General features: G+C 42.6%; 1 protein-coding gene across 1 annotated transcript in view; it reads left to right on the top strand.

The window, feature by feature from the left end:
- Positions 1 to 20,633, top strand: part of LOC138802737 (actin-binding protein WASF3-like) — a 34,378-nt gene extending 13,745 nt beyond the window's left edge. The window contains exons 3-8 of the mRNA XM_069986360.1: positions 3,635 to 3,788; positions 8,902 to 9,019; positions 12,225 to 12,400; positions 12,767 to 13,027; positions 15,843 to 16,228; positions 19,956 to 20,633. Of these exons, the coding sequence (XP_069842461.1) occupies positions 3,635 to 3,788; positions 8,902 to 9,019; positions 12,225 to 12,400; positions 12,767 to 13,027; positions 15,843 to 16,228; positions 19,956 to 20,113 (1,253 nt within the window). The 3' untranslated portion in view covers positions 20,114 to 20,633. The remainder of the gene's footprint in view (positions 1 to 3,634; positions 3,789 to 8,901; positions 9,020 to 12,224; positions 12,401 to 12,766; positions 13,028 to 15,842; positions 16,229 to 19,955) is intronic.
- Positions 20,634 to 20,872: the final 239 nt, after the last annotated feature.

Below are 20,872 nucleotides of genomic sequence, written 5' to 3' on the forward strand. Positions count from 1 at the left end.
TGTGCTCAGCTCACTGTGTGCCTATTATGCAGAATGAAAATAACTGAGCAGCAGGAATTCTGACACCTGAGGCGGAGAAGGGCCCAGTTTCAGCTCAGGGGACCCTGCAGTCTGCTGCCTGAGGAAATTAATGGTGCACATGCCCACAGAGAGGGCTCTGAGTGCCTTCTTCTCTTGTGCTTACCATAATTTCACCACTACGGTCATTATGGACTTGGTGTTTGATAGAACTGAACTGTGCAGAACTTCCACAGAAAATGTCATACATATGCTATGCTATCTATAGTGTCATAATTCAATGGATCTTAAATGCTAAACTGAAATGCTAAGCTGAAGAAGGGACATGTCCATGGGAGTCTATGGGAGGCTCGCATGCCTCCTCTCTCCGTGCTGAAGAAAGGACTTGTCTATTCTTCACCGCGGAGAAACGCGAAGGCGCGCGAGCCTCCCATAGACTGTCATTATGACCGGGAGGCTGAGGAGATTCTGCGGTGGAGAATTCTGCCGCTGAATTCCGTCAGTTTTCCTCTGAGTGAATGGAGCTTTACACAGGTCAGTTCACCAGGCACACTCAGGACACCCACCTCCACACTCAACAAGTTGCCAGCACTGATCTTCTCTGCAATGACCATTTCCACCAGGTTTGCTAGGTCTAGATCCCAACATCCCAGCTTTGGTACCTCTACAGCATGACCCCTTCGGAACTGAAACTTGAAAAAGCTAACAATGCATTTAACCCATCTCACAAACTGTAATTTTCCTGCCCTAAACCAAAAGTAGCCCATATAAGTGGTCAATCCCTTAAAGTACACCTTACTACACTAAATCTCCAGTTCTTTAGTTTTGATGACATTTGTGGAGATCTAAGGCAGACTACATCTGATAGTTTACAATTACAGCATGTGGGCTACCATGGTGGCTATTTGTCCCATTTAATCCAATTGTTATTACAATATATATAATACTTATTACAGCCAGCTAGGTTGCCTTTGTTTTATAGCACCAGTCAAGGTAATATCTATCAAGCATTCATGGTTTAAAAGTTGCAGAGGGGCATGGGGGCAAAGCCGAAAGATCTAGTGTTATATTTCACCCCCTATTAATCAAAAGTACTCAGTACTGCTTTTTAATGTCCTCCATGCTGCTGCGTGTGTGTGTTTGTGTACCGCAAGACAGATATTACCAATAACACCAGCATATAGGAAGAGAAAATATTACCATCATACATATTACCGCCATACTGTTACTGACCAAATCCTGTATACTGAGACCAATATTACCAACGATATCAGTATACAAGGGGAAAATATAACTGCCACACCACCATATTGTCACTGACCAAATCCAGTATTCTAAGACCAATAAAACACAGTACCAGATAAAACTAACAAATACTACCACCACATACTGACTTACACCGCCACATACTAAGGCTATATTCACACATCCTGTTCCTGTCCGCAATTGCGGATCCGCAGAAAAATAGGACCAATGTATTTCAATGGACCCATACACACATCCGTGTTGTGTACTGGGCTGCAATCCGTTCCGCAAAAAAAAAAGGACAGACCCTAGTACGGACAGTAACTGACACATCCAATACAACTCTATGGGGTCCGTATTTTACGGATGCAATACGGATGCAATACGGATGCAATACGGATGCAATACGGATGAAAATTTGCGGATTGCTTACGGATTCAAAATTGCGGATTGGAAAATATACTGACGTGTGAATAGACCCTTACACCACCGCTGCTACTGAATAATCCACTGTAAACACATCACTATCACCTCATTCATATAGAGGTTGATGCAACCCTACACAGGTTCTGTATACCATATAAATTACAGTGCAGATATATTTAGTGACTCACAGGGGACGTCTTCTCTGATCGGAGTTCTTCCTTTTTCATTTTCTTCTCCATCTGTCCTGGGCCATTAGAACTTCTGCGAGCCTCAAATCCACAGAATCTGCCAGACAGACATATTAGGCTCCTCACTCTGACACCATACTTATCTCCCTACAAACTGTACATCTGTATTGGCCCCTTAACACCCTCATTTAGTGGGTAGGCTGACTCTATGTAACAACCCTTATAGTATATGCCCCCCTTTCTCCCCCCCCCTATAGATGGCACCCACTGCATGTTGCCCCACCTTATAGATGGCCTCCTCTTCCACCACCCGTTATAGATGAGCCCCTCTTCCCCTATGTTGTCCCCCTTATAGATGGCCCCCTCTCCAACCCTCTCTTATAGATGGCCCCTTCTTCCTCCACCTTATAGATGGTCCCTTCTCCCCCCCTTATAGATGGCCTCCACTGCATGTTGCCCTCCCTTATAGATGGCTACCTCTCCCCCCTTATAGATGTCCCCTTCTCCTCTTCCCCCACCCCTTATAGATGGCCCCCTTTCCCCCCCTTATAGATGGCCCACTCTTCCCCCCCTTATAGATGGCCCACTCTTCCCCCCCCTTATAGATGGCCCTCACTGCATGTTGCCCCCCCTCCTCCCTTATAGATGGCGCCCTCTTACCTCTATGCAAAGCAGATTAAAAAAAACAACTCACCTGAAAACCCGCTCCCCCGGCAATCCTCTCACCTCCTGGTCTATCCCTGGCTGATGCGCGGCTGCCGGGGGTGTCCCGTCCTATACCCGGCAGCGGGTGAGCTCCTTATGCGCCGGGGCTGTGACTTCCGGAACAGGAAGTCAACATGTGTTTCTAACATGCGCTTCCTGTATCGGAAGTCAGGGCCCTGGGCGCATAGGGAGCTCACTGAAGCGCGCCGCTGCACATCAGCCGGGGGCCCAGATGAGCCTGCTCTTGAGACCGCCCGCAAAACAATGCTTGGGGTCCCAAGAGCGATTAACGGGGGGAGGGGGCGAAGTGTGGTGGCAAGGGAGGGCCCGTGAGGCGGGCGAACCGGTTCGCAGCGGTGACCGCTGCGACCTTGGTAGCTGCGGCACTGGTTCAGAGATTCTCTGAAGTTATATAGTCAAACTGGATTGCACATACAAGTTATAAAATGGCCAGAAACTCATGTTCAAACAAAGTGGCAACTCCTCATGTACACACACTTGGTAGCTACTAGTGATGAGCGAATACTGTTCGATCGAATAGATATTCGATCGAATAGTGAGATATTCGAATATTCGATATTCGTACGAATATCCCGCGAATATTCGATAACTATTCGATAAGCGTTCACATCCCCCAGCTTCCGGTTTCACCCTCCAAATGGTCAAATAGATGTTTTTCACTAATCGAATACTTGTTCCCATAGACTTTAATGGGATCGAATATTCGATCGAATATTTGCGGGATATCCGTACGAATATCGAATATTCGAATATCTCACTATTCGCTCATCACTAGTAGCTACCTGAACCATACAGTCTCTTTTACCTACAGAGGGGAAAAAAGAAAGCAAGCATTGACTTACCCATCTGCCGGTTTAGAGGAGTACTACATAGTGCTGATGTCAAGTCATATTAAACTTTGTTGAAGCTTATTAACAGCAATAGACTGATTTAGTTATTTTACCAACTGTGTATATGTAGATTTTTATGTATTACTGTACAGGATCATGCATAACATCTCTTTTCTCTTTGCTTGTCTTTTGTTGTTACAGTATCATTGCAGGATATAAATATGAGGAAAGCATTTAAAAGCTCCACAATACAGAATCAGCAGGTGGTGTCTCGGAATTCCATACCGAACCCAGTAATTGAGATGTACCAGCGCTGTGACAAACCTCCACCTCTCAACATCCTGACCCCATACAGGTAATACAGAGAATATGAAGCCATGGGGCGTTTCCTTCTCCCTTTAATTCTCGAACAAATTAGAACACAGCATATGCCATGACATAGTGCTTGTAAGAGTGCACTGGGTAGTCTGGTGCTGTGCTGGGAGATTGTTTATACAATAAGGGGTTACTGATGCACTAGGTTTGCAAGGTATTATGCGAGCATAAAAGAAAGAAACAGCAGCAGCAGCAGAACAAGGATGGGGTTACACTAAGTGAGGACTGCTGTTGCTGTTCCTGAAGAAAAGCTGATAAAGAGAGAGAGGGAGTATTGCTGCAGCAATAGGTAAACTGGTCTTAACAAAAGGGACAACTGCCCTGACCTTTGTGGGTGGTAAGAGATGAGAGGAGGGCCTTTTAGGAACAGTATATATCATATGGAGCCGACAGCTTGCATGTACCCAGCCTAGCCTTCCTCTTACTTTCCTGTACTTAGCACTAGCTGAGCCCCACCTTCATATATAATTAGTCTTGATCTAGCAATTACAAGAGGCATACAGTAATTCCCCTGAGAACAGGCAGTGAAAAGAAGATTGCAGGGATGGGAAACATCTAGTGGCCCAGAGTTTTAAAGCTTTCTTTAGAGGTAAGGAGTAATTTTGGTAATACTGTAGTTGGGTTGCCATGCTTTTTCTATATCCTTAGACTGCCTAAATGGTTTATCCAGCATTAGAAAAACAACACGACTCCAGTTAAGATGGGGTTTGCAATTAAGCTCCATTCACTTCAATGGAACAGAGTTGCAAAACCCCACTCCAACTGGAGAGAAGAGTTGTGCTGTCTCTGTAAGAAAGTGGCCATGTTTTTCTAACACTGGATAACCCCTTTAACATAAGCTGAAGGTTCATTCAGCTCCAACTGTGCACAAAAACATCCAACATCTGCTATTTCTATCATTTATTTATAAAGCACAGACATACTCAGCCTTACAGTAGGATTAGAGAAATTCTGCTACAATGCACTTTACAAAAAAACTGAACAGGGAAATAATCATAGTGAGATTCCTTCTAATGAGAGGAAAATGGGCACTCAGAGCTGCAGAGATTCTCAGCCCTTTCATCCTTCACATAAAGAGCCGGTATTCCGTTTGATATGTCATTTCTGTGAAGTCAGGCATCATGGTAGCTTCTGCCTTGTTGTCTATAGTACAGGCATCCATGCTGCATCTTAGAACAGTTAAATGTAGATACTATATGAAATCTGTGATGACTCTGCAGATAATGTGAAACATAGATTGTGCTGCAGATTTAACCCCTTCTACATCGATCGGGGCAAAATCTGCAGTGAAAATTCACTACAGAAAATGCAGGTGAGCCGGATGTCGCTGCGAGGGGTAAGACTGCGTTCCTGACAGTGTCCCGGCCAAAGATTACACCGACTAAGGCCCCATTCACACGTCCGTGTCAGTTTTTACTGTCAGGAAATCCTGATCAGGAGACCTTAAATGTCATCAGGATAGTATCAGGATTTCCTAACAGTAATCCGTTTTTACCATCAGGAAACCATCAGGAAAAACCTTCAGGATTTCCTGATGAGAAAAAAAATAGGACATGTATTTCTGCAAACTGGATGGTCATAGCTTGCAGAATTACAACTCCCATCATGCTTGGCTGACAGGTCATGATGGAAGTTGTACTTCTGCAGTCTGTGGTCACCCAGGTTGCAGTACATGATGGGAGTTGTAGTTCTGCAGCCTGTGGCCATCCAGGTTGCAGAAGTACAACTCCCATCATGACCTGTCAGCAAGGCATGGTGGGAGTTGTACTTCTGCCACCTGGATGGCCACAGGCTGCAGAAGTACAACTCCCATCATGACCTGTCAGCAGTGGCATGGTGGGAGTTGTACTTCTGCAACCTGGATGGCCACAGGCTGCAGAACTACAACTCCCATCATGGCCTGTCAGCAAGGCATGGTGGGAGTTGTACTTCTGCAACCTGGATGGCCACAGGCTGCAGAAGTACAACTCCCATCATGGCCTGTCAGCAGGGCATGATGGGAGTTTTAATCTCACCTGCCCTGGTCTCCTGGCCGCCGGGGGGGTGCCGCGAGTGGCCGCGGGGGGGTGCGGGGGTGCCGCGAGTGGCCGCGGGGGGGTGCGGGGGTGCCGCGAGTGGCCGCGGGGGGGTGCGGGGGTGCCGCGAGTGGCCGCAGGGTGGGTGCCGCGAGTGGCCGCGGGGGGGGGTTGCGTGGGTACCGCGAGCGGCTGCCGGGGGTACCTGCGGATGAAGAGGCAGCAGGAGCAGAGGCGGAAGGTGAGTGGAACTCCGGACGCTTTCCTGATGTGCATCAGGAAAGTGTCCGGGGCCCGGGCGCTCCCATAGACTCCTATGGGGGCGTCCGGGCCGGATTTCCGGACGAAAATAGGACCGGTTCTAAAAAATCCGGTCCTATTTTCCGGAACGGACAGCCCTCCGGAAAATTCCGGAAGGGTGTCCGTGTCCAATGAAAGTCTATGCGTCCGGAAATCCGTCCGGATTTCCTGATAGGAAATCCGGGTGGTTTTTCCGGACGTGTGAAGGGGGCCTAACAGCACTGGATACTCAGCCTCCCAGGCCCTATAGGGGACTTTTAGCAGGTTAGATTATTTTAACCTGCTGATAGTTTCCCTTTAAGAACTAGAAGGCTTCAATTTTTTTAAATAGAGGTAATTTACATAATTTAAATATATGTAATTTTAATATGTATAACCTTCTGGTACAAGTTCTTTTTCCTTTAAAATACTCCTTGAACTCTTAGCCACATCAAGATGTACTGTATGATAACATTTCGGTGCGGCACTGCTGGTATACCGGAAGGCCCTCTGTTACTATGTGTAGCAGAGTGCTGCCGCTTTTGTCGGCATGTCCCCATTGCCACATCAGCATGAGTTAACCCCTTAGATCCCATTTTCAAGTTTGAGAACAGACTCTAAGGGGCTTTAAACGTGTCAACTGGTGGTCTAGTGGTACTCGACGGTATCTGGTGGGGTCCTGGTGTCCGATCCTCTTCTTATCCCTAGCTCCCAAGTCTCACACGTCCATGTCCATGTGTCACATAGAAAGTTATGATCAGTATAAGGAATCAAAGGATTCCATATAATAGTCTAACAAAACTAACAATAAAGTTTAGTTGAATAATAAGAGAGAGAGAGAGAGAGAGAGAGAGAGAGAGACTGAAGTAGTACTGATTTAAAGTACAGACCATGGCATAAAAAAATTAGCCCTCATATAGCTCCATAGGTGGAAAAAGAAAAAAGAAAAAAGGGTCTGAATAGGGGGCTTTTAAGTCAATTCTTTTTTTTTTTTTTTTTTCGTTTTGTTTTAGGCTAAAAAAAAAATCTACATAAATTGGCTATCATTGTAATAGTAACAACCCAGAGAATGAAGATAATGTGTCAGTTTAACCGTAAATTGTACTGCGTAAAAATGAAAGCCCAGAAAATAACCAAAAATGCATATTTTTATATTTTTAAAAGTTTTACCTCACAAAGAATTTTTTTACATCTCATACATTTTATGGTAAAATAAAAGGTGTCATTACAAAGTAAATTTAGTTTTACAAAAAAAAATAAGAATAGATAAATAAAAGTCAATTTTTGTAATGGAAAAATGAAAGAGTTTTACATTTTACAATGTGAGGAGCAAAAAATGAAAATGCCAAAATGAAAGATCGCTGGGTCCCCTAAGTGGTAAGGCTAATATGCGCACTCCTTGTTCCCTTTCAGCCACATGGTGTCTTACTTACTTGATTTTGCGGCTCAGTCTTTTTTTAGTAAAAGAGACACCAATACAAACTGCAGGTAGTCAAGTGTTGGCCAATGCTTCCCTTAGGCTGCTTCTGTCAGCTCATATATACAGTGCTGCAACTTTCCTCAGTGCCTCAAATCCAAGCCACAAGATCTCTGCTCCTGATTCTTCAAGGAACATGCTTAGTTTTATGACTGATTTCATTACTGTTCTTGTGGTCAAGAGGAAATTTCTGCAAGTGAAAAGCCAGTACAACACATACACTCTTCTGTAGGCTATATCATAGGCTTGTCAACTGCCTGTTGGACGTGGGGGAGGGGCTTAGCATGTGCTCTGTGAAGAAAAGAGAAAGAGACAGAGAGCCTGGGCTGTGAACCTGCAAGCTGATCAAATCTGTCTGCTGATCATGATCCCCAATGTTCCTGGAAGGTAAATCAAGGCTTCCTTCTTATCTCTCACTACCAATAAACCTAATGCCCCTCATGTAAATACCAGTGTACCTGTTGCTGTATAGCCATAGTGCTAAAACAGGTACAAAATGTGAAATGAATGAACAGAACAGAAAGTTATGATGATGGCAATAGCAAACTTTTCACACAGAATCGGACTGGAGTACCTTGCATTTAAACAGTAGCTCCACACATCATTGGTTGTAAAGGGCCTGTGATCAGCTTTTACAGTCTTCCAACTTTTTAAACTCTCCTCTATTTAATTTTTTAAAAATAAAGTAAAGAAGAATAAAAATAAACATATTTGGTATCACCACTTGCAGAATGTAAACCAATGCCAAAACTGCTGATTGTTAGTCACAGCATATATCAGATAAAGGTTAATAAGGTTAATAAGCGATCAAAAAGTTCCATCTACTCCAAAATGATAAAAATGCATTTCACGGTGAAAAGAATTAGCCCTTCTACAGCCCCATAATCTCCCTGCCTAGGTCCAGTGCTGTTTTTTACGCTTCCCCTGTGATGAGGCAGGGAGAGGGGGTTCAGCAGATGCTAGGGCCCGCCTTAGTGACACTGTCTGTAGCTGATGCTGCCAATAACAGGACACAGGATAACTGGGGTGACAGTATCACTTTAGGAGTGAAAGGGTTAATGACATTGGCTGAATATTTGGGGTCATTGTCCTGGTGCAGAATAAAACTGAGAATCTTACTTTGCAGCATTTTTTCCTGCCTAAAACTTCTGCACAGTAACCTGTGCTGCCTGCAAAAATGTATACTTGGAATAAAACTCCAGCAGATGGCTATTTGTATTTGTACCACCAGAACCTCAGAACCTCTATCTCCACAGGCACAAGAAAAGTTTTTACCAGATTCATTTTCAAATAACCAGATTCAAATAACTTTTTTTTTTTAGGGATGACAAGAAAGATGGCCTGCGATTCTACACAGATCCTTCATATTTCTTTAATTTATGGAAGGAAAAGATGTTGCAAGCTACTGAAGACAAGAGGAAGGAGAAGAGGAGACAAAAAGTAGGTGTTAAAAAATCTGCACCATTCCTCCTATCCCATTTCGATAGACATCAGTTTAAGGGAAACTGACAGCATGGATATTCATATATCTGTGCTGCCAATTTTCAGTTACCTATGTGAGCATGGTGTACATACGTTTATCTTCTCTGTATGGTCTGGCTTGGTGGGAAAACATATTCTTTATTTGAAAACGGACAGTACAGATATATGCATATCCCTGCTGTCAGTTTTCCTTTAAAGGATCGCTGCAATGTTATGGTTATAGTCTAATATCATTTTATATATTTTATATGAAGAAACTGTTCTGCTGCTTGGTTAAGCTTTTTACTATTTTTAGACTATTTTAGACAGTTTTTAATAAAAGGTTATTACCTTTTGGTTCTTTACCCAGGTGTATTCCGAAAAAATAAACTTATTTTTTGCATTACTTTTTTAAAAATTATATAACTTTCAAAGGGGTTATCCAGCGCTAAAAAAACATGGCCACTTTTTCCCCTCTCTTGTCTCCAGATTGGGTGGGGTTTGGAGTTCCATTGAAGTAAATGGAGCTTAATTGCAAACCACACCTGAACTGGAGACAAGAGAGGGGGAAAAGTAGCCATGTTTTTGTAGCTCTGGATAACCCCTTTAAAAAAAAATCTTTATACATTTTTGTGTTGTCTTACAGCAATACACAGCCCCTCTGCTGCCACCAGTGGCTGTGTCAGGAACTGCAGGGCTTCAGAAGCCCTGCTCCCAGCACACATAAATATAGATTACTTCAGCAGCATTAACGATACTGATGCTCCCCTAATGTCTATTCTGATGTATATTAGCGATATCTAACTGTGTCAGGACCTTTTTAGAGCATTACAGACCAAAAAAGACCTCCTGCTTTTGGTTACAGTAAACTCTTCTCTGTCAGCCCAAAGTCTAATAATGTGATGGAATCTGACATGAACAATGAAAACAAGATTAGGGATGTAATTTCCCCAAAATTTACCTGGGCTAAATATATACTAATCTTCTGGCCACCTTCACTCAGTGTTTACAATGTTCGGTGGAGAGTGAATGTAGTGCTGGCTGAGCAAGCATTGTGCCGCCATTAATTCTGTGGACAATTATGTTTCCCTTCTTGGGGTCACTTTGGATCCCACCGGTCAGACCCCCAATGATAAGCTTATTATACTCTATCTGCAAAGAAGGGGATAACTTGATGAGATGGGAAATAGTCACATTGCATCTTTCTGATCATACAGGAGGTTTTGGCTGACAAATGACAGCAGCCCTGTTATTTTACTACTACTCATGTAAAGGGAACTGGGCAGAAATAGTCACTTCTATGTGAGCTTAAAATTTGTATTAGAAAGGAAATGTGAGGAACTATAGATTGACAACCCTATTCTCTATCTTCTTCTAATGATACAGGAACATTGACACTTTTGGGTGGGATAATAACCAACCATGAAATAAACAGTACGGATCTGTGTGATAGAAAGTGTAGTGCGCTTCTCACTGATGATTATATGTTATGACGTGTTAACGTCTTGTCACCCAGACATGTCACGCGATGGCATAGTAATTTTAATTTAGTCCCAGCGGGAACATTGTCTCCAGCGTGTGTGAGTGCAGGAAGGAAGCAGTGTGTCTTTTAGCTTTGGGCTCTTATCTGTGTTGTGTTTTTATATCAGGCAACTCGTACATTTAAATTTAGAAATAGATCTGATGAAGTTCCATCCAGACTTTTATTTGACATCATTCAAGCTGCCAGATCCACTATCACACTAATAGTCTAACTATGCATCATTCTGCTCTGTACCGCACACTCTAAAAATTATCCATTTTTTTATTTCACATATACTGAATTGTTATCTGCTTCTCATACCTAACAATTGTAACGCATCAAGCGAAATCTCAAGTGAAATACTGTATCATAGGGCAAAATGTACATTTTGTCATTACATGTTTAACCCTATTAAAAATATTACTATTGTGCCTTTATAGCACTTTATAGCCGCAGATGTCCTGTTTCTAACTCTCTTTTTATTTTGCTGCCATTGGTTGACTGCGCTTTTCCGAGAGAAGTCAGACGGACATGAACTTAATTCAGAGAACGTATGCAAATGTTATGCTAAGGGGAAGTTAATATGAGGTTGAGGGAGTGTGAATCAGGCTCAAGGGTTTGTGAATATGAGTCTTAGGGGGCTTGAATCATGCTCACACTCTCCTGAGCCAAATTCACACTCCTTCAGCTGTATTATTTATACCCCCTCAGCCTTATATTCACACCCCCTGAGCATCATATCCCCCCCCCCAGCCTGTTTCATGCACCATTGCCTCATATTCGCACCCCTTTGAGCTTGGCTCCCGCTCCCTCAGCCTAACATTCACCCCCTGAAGCTGACTCACACCCCCTAAGTCTAGTTTCTGTCTATCTGACTAGTCAGAAAAAGTGCAGAAAAGAAAATAGTATAATCACTATATCGAAGGAGAATCCTATCCTTTCCTTATAAGGATGATAAACAGCATCTAAGACCCAGCAGTTATCTCACAGACAATGTATAACAGTCTAACAGGTCAGCTCATTTCTTCTAGCCAGTAACCATCTTGTTCCTCTTCAAATTCTGCCATATGAGTACAGTGCTATTTGTATCATTGAACACATTGAGGCCACTGTTTAGCATACAGAACAGCTTAGAAAGTATTAGTTTAGTGGTCTTTAGTGATCTTATGTGGGCTTTTCATCTAAGAACCACACATTTTCATCCCTATGGACCAAACTTCACTGTGATACAATGTCGATATAATGTCACTGTGACCTATTGCCATTGGATAATAATACTGTCATGTGATATCTCTGTTGATACAACATCACTCTGACCTGGTCATAACACTGAAGCTCCGGAGTCTGTAATTAGGTTAAAGCCTTTTTTGATATTTTGTAGGTTGGCAGTGTTTTTTAGCTGTGCCATATATATGGTGTGAAGGGGAGTTAGATGGAGATCATTGCATATCCAGGTTAGGAAATGTTGCTTTAGCTTGTGTTTCCTCCCCATATTATAGTGCTCAGGAGTAGGTAAGCAGAGGGATACATGACGGCAGGTTCAGGCTACATACAGGGGTTTTGTTTGCAGTCTGTAACTCTGTGCAGGGGTATCAGTTCATGCACTTACGTTCTGCAAAGGAACTTTAATACTTAATACGTAAGTTTCTTGTATATTTCCAGGAGCAGAGGCAGGTAGAAGATCCAACCCGGGAAGTGAAGAAGGTTCGGAAAGCTCGGAACCGAAGGCTGGAATGGAACATGATGGCATATGATAAGGAGCTCAGGCCAGATAACAGGTTCTCACCATCTCCATATCATGTGACTTCATCCGAGGGATCACTGTCCCCTGACAATAGGCAGGTTCCACGCACAATATGTCCACACTGAAAATATATCTTTACTATAGTAAACAGATGGAATTCTTATTCTGAATTGGTTAAAGTGAATTATTTATTTTAATATGTTGTGTTTTTCTTAATAATCTCTCTGTAAGCAATATGTTTGTATTGTAGTCTTATATCTCTGTAAATTATCAGTTTTGCTTTGTCTCTTGCTAATATTCTAGACAGCATGAGTTTCTAAATTATCTTTTTCTGTATTCAGAAAGTATCACATTGATTTAACCCCTCTCAGCCTGGGTGGGATGACCGCACCTTTAGCTGTAAGAGTTCATATGTACTTCCATTTATGACAGCATTTTATTTTTACATTTTTAACTGCAGGTCATATGCCTCAGACCTTGATCACTCGTACCCTGCTAGCCCCAATCACCCTACTCAGCAGATTCTGGCTGCTATCCCTCACTTGACTGCTGAGAACAAAGAGATCATACTAATGGCCACTCAAGCGCAAGAACATGGCTACCGCTCATCTGCTCCGGGTAGCCGACAGAACAGTCTGAACAGAGCCCAGCAGGCTCATCCACCACCACCACCAGAGGCCATCCTGAATGGCCCGCGTCCTCAAGTCATGAAGGATTATGGGTAAGTGACACATTGGATCATGTCTAAAGAGGGGAAAGAGACAACATTTTGTTAACTCTCTAAGCGGTTTTGCAGTAGTTCAACTAGCTTGAATAAATATTTTTCATTTATTGTTAATAAATATTGTATGTTTCAAGTATTCCAAAGATGACATGTAATCTGCAAACTGTGACGTGTAATTATTAGGGATTTTTTATTTAGATGTTTAAGATATAGGGGGAGATTTATCAAACTGGTGTAAAGTAGAATAGGCCTAGTTGCCCCTAGCAACCAATCAGATCCCACCTTTCATTTTTCAAAGAATCTGTGAGGAATGAAAAGTGAAATCTGATTGGTTGCTAGGGGCAACTGAGCCAGTTTCACTTTACACCAGTTTGATAAAATGATCAGTAAATCTATTTGATAAACATTATGCTGTCAGTAATCCCAGCCGAGAGACTACTCTAAACCTTACATGTGACGCCATACATAACTCCCCGTGTTTTTCTCAGCCAGGAATCAGACTACTGTTTTATTACAGCTTCTGTCTGCCAAATGTGTTCACAGAATACACATCACTACAAACAGCAGCTTTCTATCTGCTAAAGGGCTCTCTCATGCCACATCTCTTGTTAGACTCTTTTGCTAGAGGTCCCAGACACTTCAATCCACTTAGAGGGAATTAGGCATCAGAAAATGAACTATTGGTTTCAAAAAGTTTTTAAAGAAGTTTCAGTGATTATTTTCTAATTTTACATTTTTAATATCTATATTTTAAAATAACCCTGAAATCTTGTACCACTAGGCCTAAAATTAGGCTGAGACTTCCTGTTTGGTCTATGATAAGGAGGGGACTGCTGGAAAATGAACATCATTACACTAATACAAGTTAGTTGACACAAGTAGATAAAGAAGACAATAAGTTATATTCAAAGTTCAGCCTCCCCCTTTCTTTGAAATGAACTCTTCAAAAACCACAGGGCATACCCAGACACCTTTCCTATTCATGTCAATGGGAGAGCACCTGTTTATTCTTGCCTATATTCATGGTGTTTGTTGTAAATCATATCTCTAGATGCTGTCAAAAAACTGCTCAGAAAAGATAGATGACCCATAAAAATGTACAGAAAATGAACTTTATTCAGAAAATCATCAGAAAACAGAAATTGATAAGAAAAAAAGAAGGTGTTTCAGTATTTGACTTTAAACAGTGCAAGTCTAGGCAATAAATTCCCTTTAATGTTAAATTGCTACCTTCTGGAAGGAGGAGGGGAGGATAGGTAGGTGCTAAGAGAGTGCTTAGAATACTGTACAGTATGTCTATGCTTTAAGGTGTGGTACTGTGCTCCTCTCCTTCAGTGTAGTCGCTAGAAACGATTGACAAAATTGTAGCACAGATTAATACATATTGCACTGCTACTGTTAAATTCATATGTGTGTATTGACCTGTCTAAAAGTGGACCACAAAGTTAGGAAAAAAGGACATGGCCACATATCCACAGGCTATACAGTACATTGAGCTACTGAGTTACACTTTTTTAAATGATTAAATTGCCTTGCAAAATGCTATCAAACCAAGTTACTTGTAATCCAAGGTTTCACTGTAGAAATAGGTAAAAAGCCTTCAGCACCTTGGAGAGTTCACAACATCTTCCTTGGTAAACTAGTGACACCAGCAAGTGTTAAAGGGGTTATCCAGCGCTACAAAAATATGGCCACTTTCCCCCTACTGTTGTCTCCAGTTTGGGTGGGGTTTTGAAACTCAGTTCCATTGAAGTAAATAGAGCTTAATTGCAAACTGCACTTGAACTGGAGACAACAGTAGGGGGAAAAGTGGCCATGTTTTTGTAGCGCTAGATAATCCCTTTAAATCTCGTACCTAGTGCCAGATGCATTTCCACTGGTTGCCAAGAAGCATTTAGCTAACGTCTGTGACAGATGTAGAAATATCAGCATGATTAAGCTATGGACCGTAGGAGACGACTAGCACACAACACTTGGACTGCATCCATATTGTTCATTATATATTTTATAGGATATCGATAGCTTTAACAAACTCTGCCTCTTACTTGTATAAAATGGTTACAACAAACAATATCATGTAAGCCAACAGTCTGGACCATATCTAGGGTGTGGCATATGCAAATGTAATGTTCCAAAGTGAAGTGGTTTCAGCGTGCAAAACTAGAACCATAATGTTAGGGAAATGCAATATTCTGATACTATCAAGAGAATTGAAGGATCTGTTTACTACAGTAACTTTAGTCCAGTTATATTGCTGAGGCCATATTGTGATATGATTAAAGATGACCTATCTGTATAAAGCTGTTTCATATCACACTAATCTAAAAGGAGGAGGCCACACAGAGTTTACACTGAAATATTTACTTACGTAAAAATAACTAAAAATTTCCCAATGTGATGATTTATTTATTAGTTGTTTTTCTGGTTCTCATCAATAATTTGTGACTGACTAGACAGACATTTTAGTCAACTCTTTGGACTATCTGCAGTTTACAGTATGGCACTAAAAGTAGACTTTGTAAATGCACATTAGTGACTTCATACATGAAAACTGTTGTACTGTATATCATCAAACTGTCTAAAGCAGGGATGGGGAATCTTTGGCCCTCCAGATGTTGCAAAACTACAATTCTCATCATGCCTGGACAGCCAAAGCTTTAGCTAAAGCTTTGGCTGTTCAGGCACGATGGGTATTGTAGTTTTTCAACAGTTGAAGGGCCAAAGGTTCTCACTTCTGGTCTAAAGTATAGACCTATGATTGAATGCTAAATTAGTCACTTACATGAACTGCAATGTCTTTATTCTTTTTCAGTGGCCAGCAAGGTCAGATGCCTGAATATTTTGTGCCTCCTGCCCCTCCACCGCCTCCTCCTGTAATTCCTTCCGCACAGACAGCTTTTGACAGCCCAATCTCAGCTCCTACTCCCGTAGCTCCCAATATAGTTGCTGCCATGTCTTCATATATCCCTGCCCCGCCTCCAGCTCCCCCCTGCCCATACTCTGCTTCTCCTCCTCAAATCGGTTCTTTGGGACCACCTGTAGCGCCTCCACCGCCCCCTCCTGGCCCCCTAACTCTTACAGCTTCACCTATTCATTCAGCATCCCCACCCACTGTCACTGTGGAACCAAGGAAACCTCAGATTCCCATCATTCCCATGAGTGATGCTAGGAGTGATCTCCTAGCCGCAATCCGCAGAGGTAAGTGGTCTTTTCTCTATCATTGTAGTTGTTGTTATTATTTTTATATTCTGTCCTCTGTATAGAACAGAACACACACTAAAGCAAGGCAGAATGAAGTTATTAATGGTATATTTATTTATGGAAATACTTGAGATTCATTGTTGCCTGGTTACTTGTCACCAAAGTGTTTTCTGTAGATACATTAGAGAGATGTGAATCTGTCTAGTGGTCGTATATTAACATAGTGGCCTTTAGCTAATACATCTGCTAGGGTTAGTACAAGGACAGGTTGGCAAGCACACAAGATAAGAGCAATAGGTTTAGCCTCTTGGGGTATCTCATGCCAAGCTCATATGGCCCATAAGGCCAATAGCTCGATGGATGTTATTATATAACCTCTGTACAAATTACTTCACATTACGTTCAGCTTCCGAGCGAATGCTGCTATAACTTCCTGCTGAGTTATGATCCTGTTTAATTCCTGTGGAGATGTCCATAAAGTAGTTACAAGACATTAAATAAACAGATGAAAGTAATGCATATTCATTTATCTTTCAATCAATCGTTTAATGCCAATGATTTTCCTACACAGGAACTATATTATGTATTGTGTATATTATGTATTAGTATATTATTACTACTTTGATACCAGGACATTAGGGTAACCAATACTTGTTCACAATAAATCTTCCAAATCTTTTCATTATATGTTGGATCCACTTCTGGTTTTGTTAAACATATTGACCAAACAGACCCAAGTGAGTTCCAAATGCTGAGCTTAAATGTTTAAATGTTGTTGGCGGGTTTTATTTGCATATACTATATATACTATATATCATTTATAGAGATAAGTGCAGCTTGAGCATGCACAAGTCTGTCCAGACCCAGGAGTCTCAGCATTTGATCACCAGTGGCTGAAGAAGTTGGATGCAGCCCTAGGGCTACCTGGAAAACACAGATACGGCGATAAGCTATGTTTCCATCGTGTAATTATATCGGGGAAGGTGGCCATCTTGTTAAATAGACGTCCGTGAATAATGGTCATGATCATTATTAGCAGCTGTCTATGTTACATGATGGCTACCTTCCCCGATATTTTCCTGAAGTGGGAACATAGCCAGAGGCTGTTTTCCAGGACTCCCTAAAGCTGCATCAAACTTCTTCAGCCACTGGTAATCAAATGCTGAGACTTCCAGGTTCGGACTGGTTGTTTTGTACTGGTATTGTCATGATCTCGCCTGAAAAGGCATCAGTGCCACCCTCTGCTGCGAAGATTAGACCTCTGCGCCAAAGACTGCGATTTTGGCCATAATCTTCCATTTATTCTGTGTTTTGTTTGCCTTGTTTTTGCCCTGTCTGAACTGTGTCTTATTTCTTCTGGTCTGCTAATTGTTTTCCCGGCCCCACCCGTGTCTGTGCTTCTAAGCTTCCCTGGTCATGTAACGGTTAATCTGCCTTTGCCTCAGTGATTGACAGCTGGTCCCTCCTATCATCTTCTGGACTTGGTTCCTGGTGTCCTATTTAAGATTTCAGCTTCTGCCTGTGCCTTGCCGGTTATTGACTTGTCTCTGCCTGCTTGTGTGTTCTGTTTTCTGGTTTTCTCCTGACTCCTGCTTAGTATTTTTGACCTCCCTTGTTTGCCGCCTGCCCCTGACCTCATTGCCTGTTTTCTGACTACGCTTTTGGATCCGATTTTGTACTTTTGCTGCCAGATTGTTGTGACCCGGACTGTCGACCATTCTTTATTGTGTTTTGTCTGTCTGTCTTGTCTTTTTGTCCCACCAAGCCAGTACAGGGACCGCCGCCCAGTTGCTGCCCTAGGGTTTAGCCTAGGGGGGCAAGTAGGTAGAGTCAGTGGGCGGGGCTGAGCTCAGGGCTCACTGTCTCTGTGTGTCTGGTGTCACCGGTTCCTGACATAATAACCGGCCCTACAATATTTTTTTTTTACTCCTTACCTGTGGCCAGTAATGGACTCAGCACAGGAGTTATCTGTCCGTTTTGAGGGTCTTGCTAACCTCGTTTTTGAGCTGGCCAAACAGGTCCAGCTATTGGCCCAGCAGCTACCAGCTACCACTCCTGCCACCCCAGTGGTCACACTCAAGGAGCCTGACAAGTGTTCTGGGGACCTGAACACATATGTGACGTTCAGAGATGCTTGGGTCAGTCACACCACCCCTAGCTCACTTGAAGAGGCCATTTCCCTGGCGATTACCATTGATCGTATTCTAAGACCACGCCTAGACCACCCCTGTGTCATTAATGTTCCTACTTCTGTCCCCTCCAAACCTCTGCCTACTATGTCTCGTCCTCTGGTCACCATAGAGAAACCTTCAGAACTGGGCAAAATTAAAAGATCCCTGGCCCGTAAAGAACACAGAAGACTGAACGGACTATGTTTTTATTGCGGTGAAAGTGGACACTTCATCAACTTTTGTGCCAAGCGTACTTCAAGGCCAGATCATCAGCGTCCAGATGACTACCAGGAGGGTCATCTGGGCGCCCAGGTGGGTGTAGTTGTTGTGCATTGTCCCGCTGATAACAAGTCAGTAAGTTCGGGCAATGTGGAAGTTGGCTCTGTGTGTCCCGCCGAGGATACCATGTCTGCTAATTTGTGTAAGGTGGAAATTGGCTCTGTATGTCCTGGTGATGGTACTAGGTCTGTATCCTCATGTAAGGCAGAATTTGGATCTGTGTCTGGTATTGATTTGAGTAGTTATGGGAGATCTGTCAGACCGGTTACATATCTCTTGGAGTCTGATTCTGATGAGTGGGAGACGGACGATGACATTTCCAGTGACATCGAGACATGCATTGTAAGAGGTCCTTTCCCTCCTAGGTCTGGTGAGGGTCCAGAGGCCCCTCATAAAAGGGGGGGTAATGTCATGATCTCGCCTGAAAAGGCATCAGTGCCACCCTCTGCTGCGAAGATTAGACCTCTGCGCCAAAGACTGCGATTTTGGCCATAATCTTCCATTTATTCTGTGTTTTGTTTGCCTTGTTTTTGCCCTGTCTGAACTGTGTCTTATTTCTTCTGGTCTGCTAATTGTTTTCCCGGCCCCACCCGTGTCTGTGCTTCTAAGCTTCCCTGGTCATGTAACGGTTAATCTGCCTTTGCCTCAGTGATTGACAGCTGGTCCCTCCTATCATCTTCTGGACTTGGTTCCTGGTGTCCTATTTAAGATTTCAGCTTCTGCCTGTGCCTTGCCGGTTATTGACTTGTCTCTGCCTGCTTGTGTGTTCTGTTTTCTGGTTTTCTCCTGACTCCTGCTTAGTATTTTTGACCTCCCTTGTTTGCCGCCTGCCCCTGACCTCATTGCCTGTTTTCTGACTACGCTTTTGGATCCGATTTTGTACTTTTGCTGCCAGATTGTTGTGACCCGGACTGTCGACCATTCTTTATTGTGTTTTGTCTGTCTGTCTTGTCTTTTTGTCCCACCAAGCCAGTACAGGGACCGCCGCCCAGTTGCTGCCCTAGGGTTTAGCCTAGGGGGGCAAGTAGGTAGAGTCAGTGGGCGGGGCTGAGCTCAGGGCTCACTGTCTCTGTGTGTCTGGTGTCACCGGTTCCTGACAGGTATAATGAGGGACGATTTTTCCAGAACGACATATTGCAATTCTCTTTTTTCAGAGGTCCTTAGTAAAATTAAAGCATGGCTCCACTGGTGTGTGATTCAGTGAAACCTATCGAAAGAAATCTGAATCTTCCAGCACATCCTACATATAATATTAATATCTGCTTGTTGTTTAGGTATCCAGCTTCGGAAAGTTCAAGAGCAGAGAGAACAAGAGGCAAAGAAGGAGCCGGTCGGGAATGATGTGGCTACAATCCTGTCCCGCAGGATTGCTGTGGAATACAGTGAGTCTGATGACGACTCGGAATTGGAGGAGAATGAGTGGTCTGATTAAGGAATTGGAGTCTCCGAGTTTCTGCAATGGATACAAAATGGACACAAAAATGCGTAATACACTGTAACTCACTGGTGCAGCTACCAATATCACTGAGCTCTGTCTGGTAATGTTTGTGTATATCTACATGGCTGAAAATCTTCACTTGTAGATGAGTCAAATTTAATATATGTAAGAATAGTCACCTGCTGTGTTCTGTTGTTGTTACTATGTGCCATAGTAATAAATTACAGTATACAGAAACATGTTGCATTCAGACAAGGGATACTTAAGCTGCACAATTTTGTCCTTAGTCTGTATTCTTTTGCTGTATGTGGCAATATAAGAGACAGGCAACAGCGTCATGTTATATTAAAAGCACAACTCTGCGTGCCGTAATATTGTATCTGACAGGACTAAATTAGCTAAAGGGTTCATGGCTTAAAGAGAACGCTACTATATAAAGACATGGAATCTTTCAAGAGGGTCTGATGAATGGCATTGCTTAATACACAGTGCCATCAAAATCTTAGTCACTCTAAGGCTGGGTTCACACATTTTTTTATTCATTTTTTGCGAGAAAAAAAAACTTGCATTTGTGTGCATCTGTTTTGATCCATTTATCCATTGACTTCCATTATAAAAAAAAGCAAAAAAAAAAAAAAAACGGATCCGTTTTTTTTTTACGGACAAAATAATGAGGTTGACTATGTTTTTGTGTATGTTAAAAAAATGGATCCGTTTTGATCAGCTTTTTTATATAATGGATGTCAATGAAAA

Source organism: Dendropsophus ebraccatus, chromosome 10, assembly GCF_027789765.1.
Source record: "Dendropsophus ebraccatus isolate aDenEbr1 chromosome 10, aDenEbr1.pat, whole genome shotgun sequence".
Taxonomy (NCBI): domain Eukaryota; kingdom Metazoa; phylum Chordata; class Amphibia; order Anura; family Hylidae; genus Dendropsophus; species Dendropsophus ebraccatus.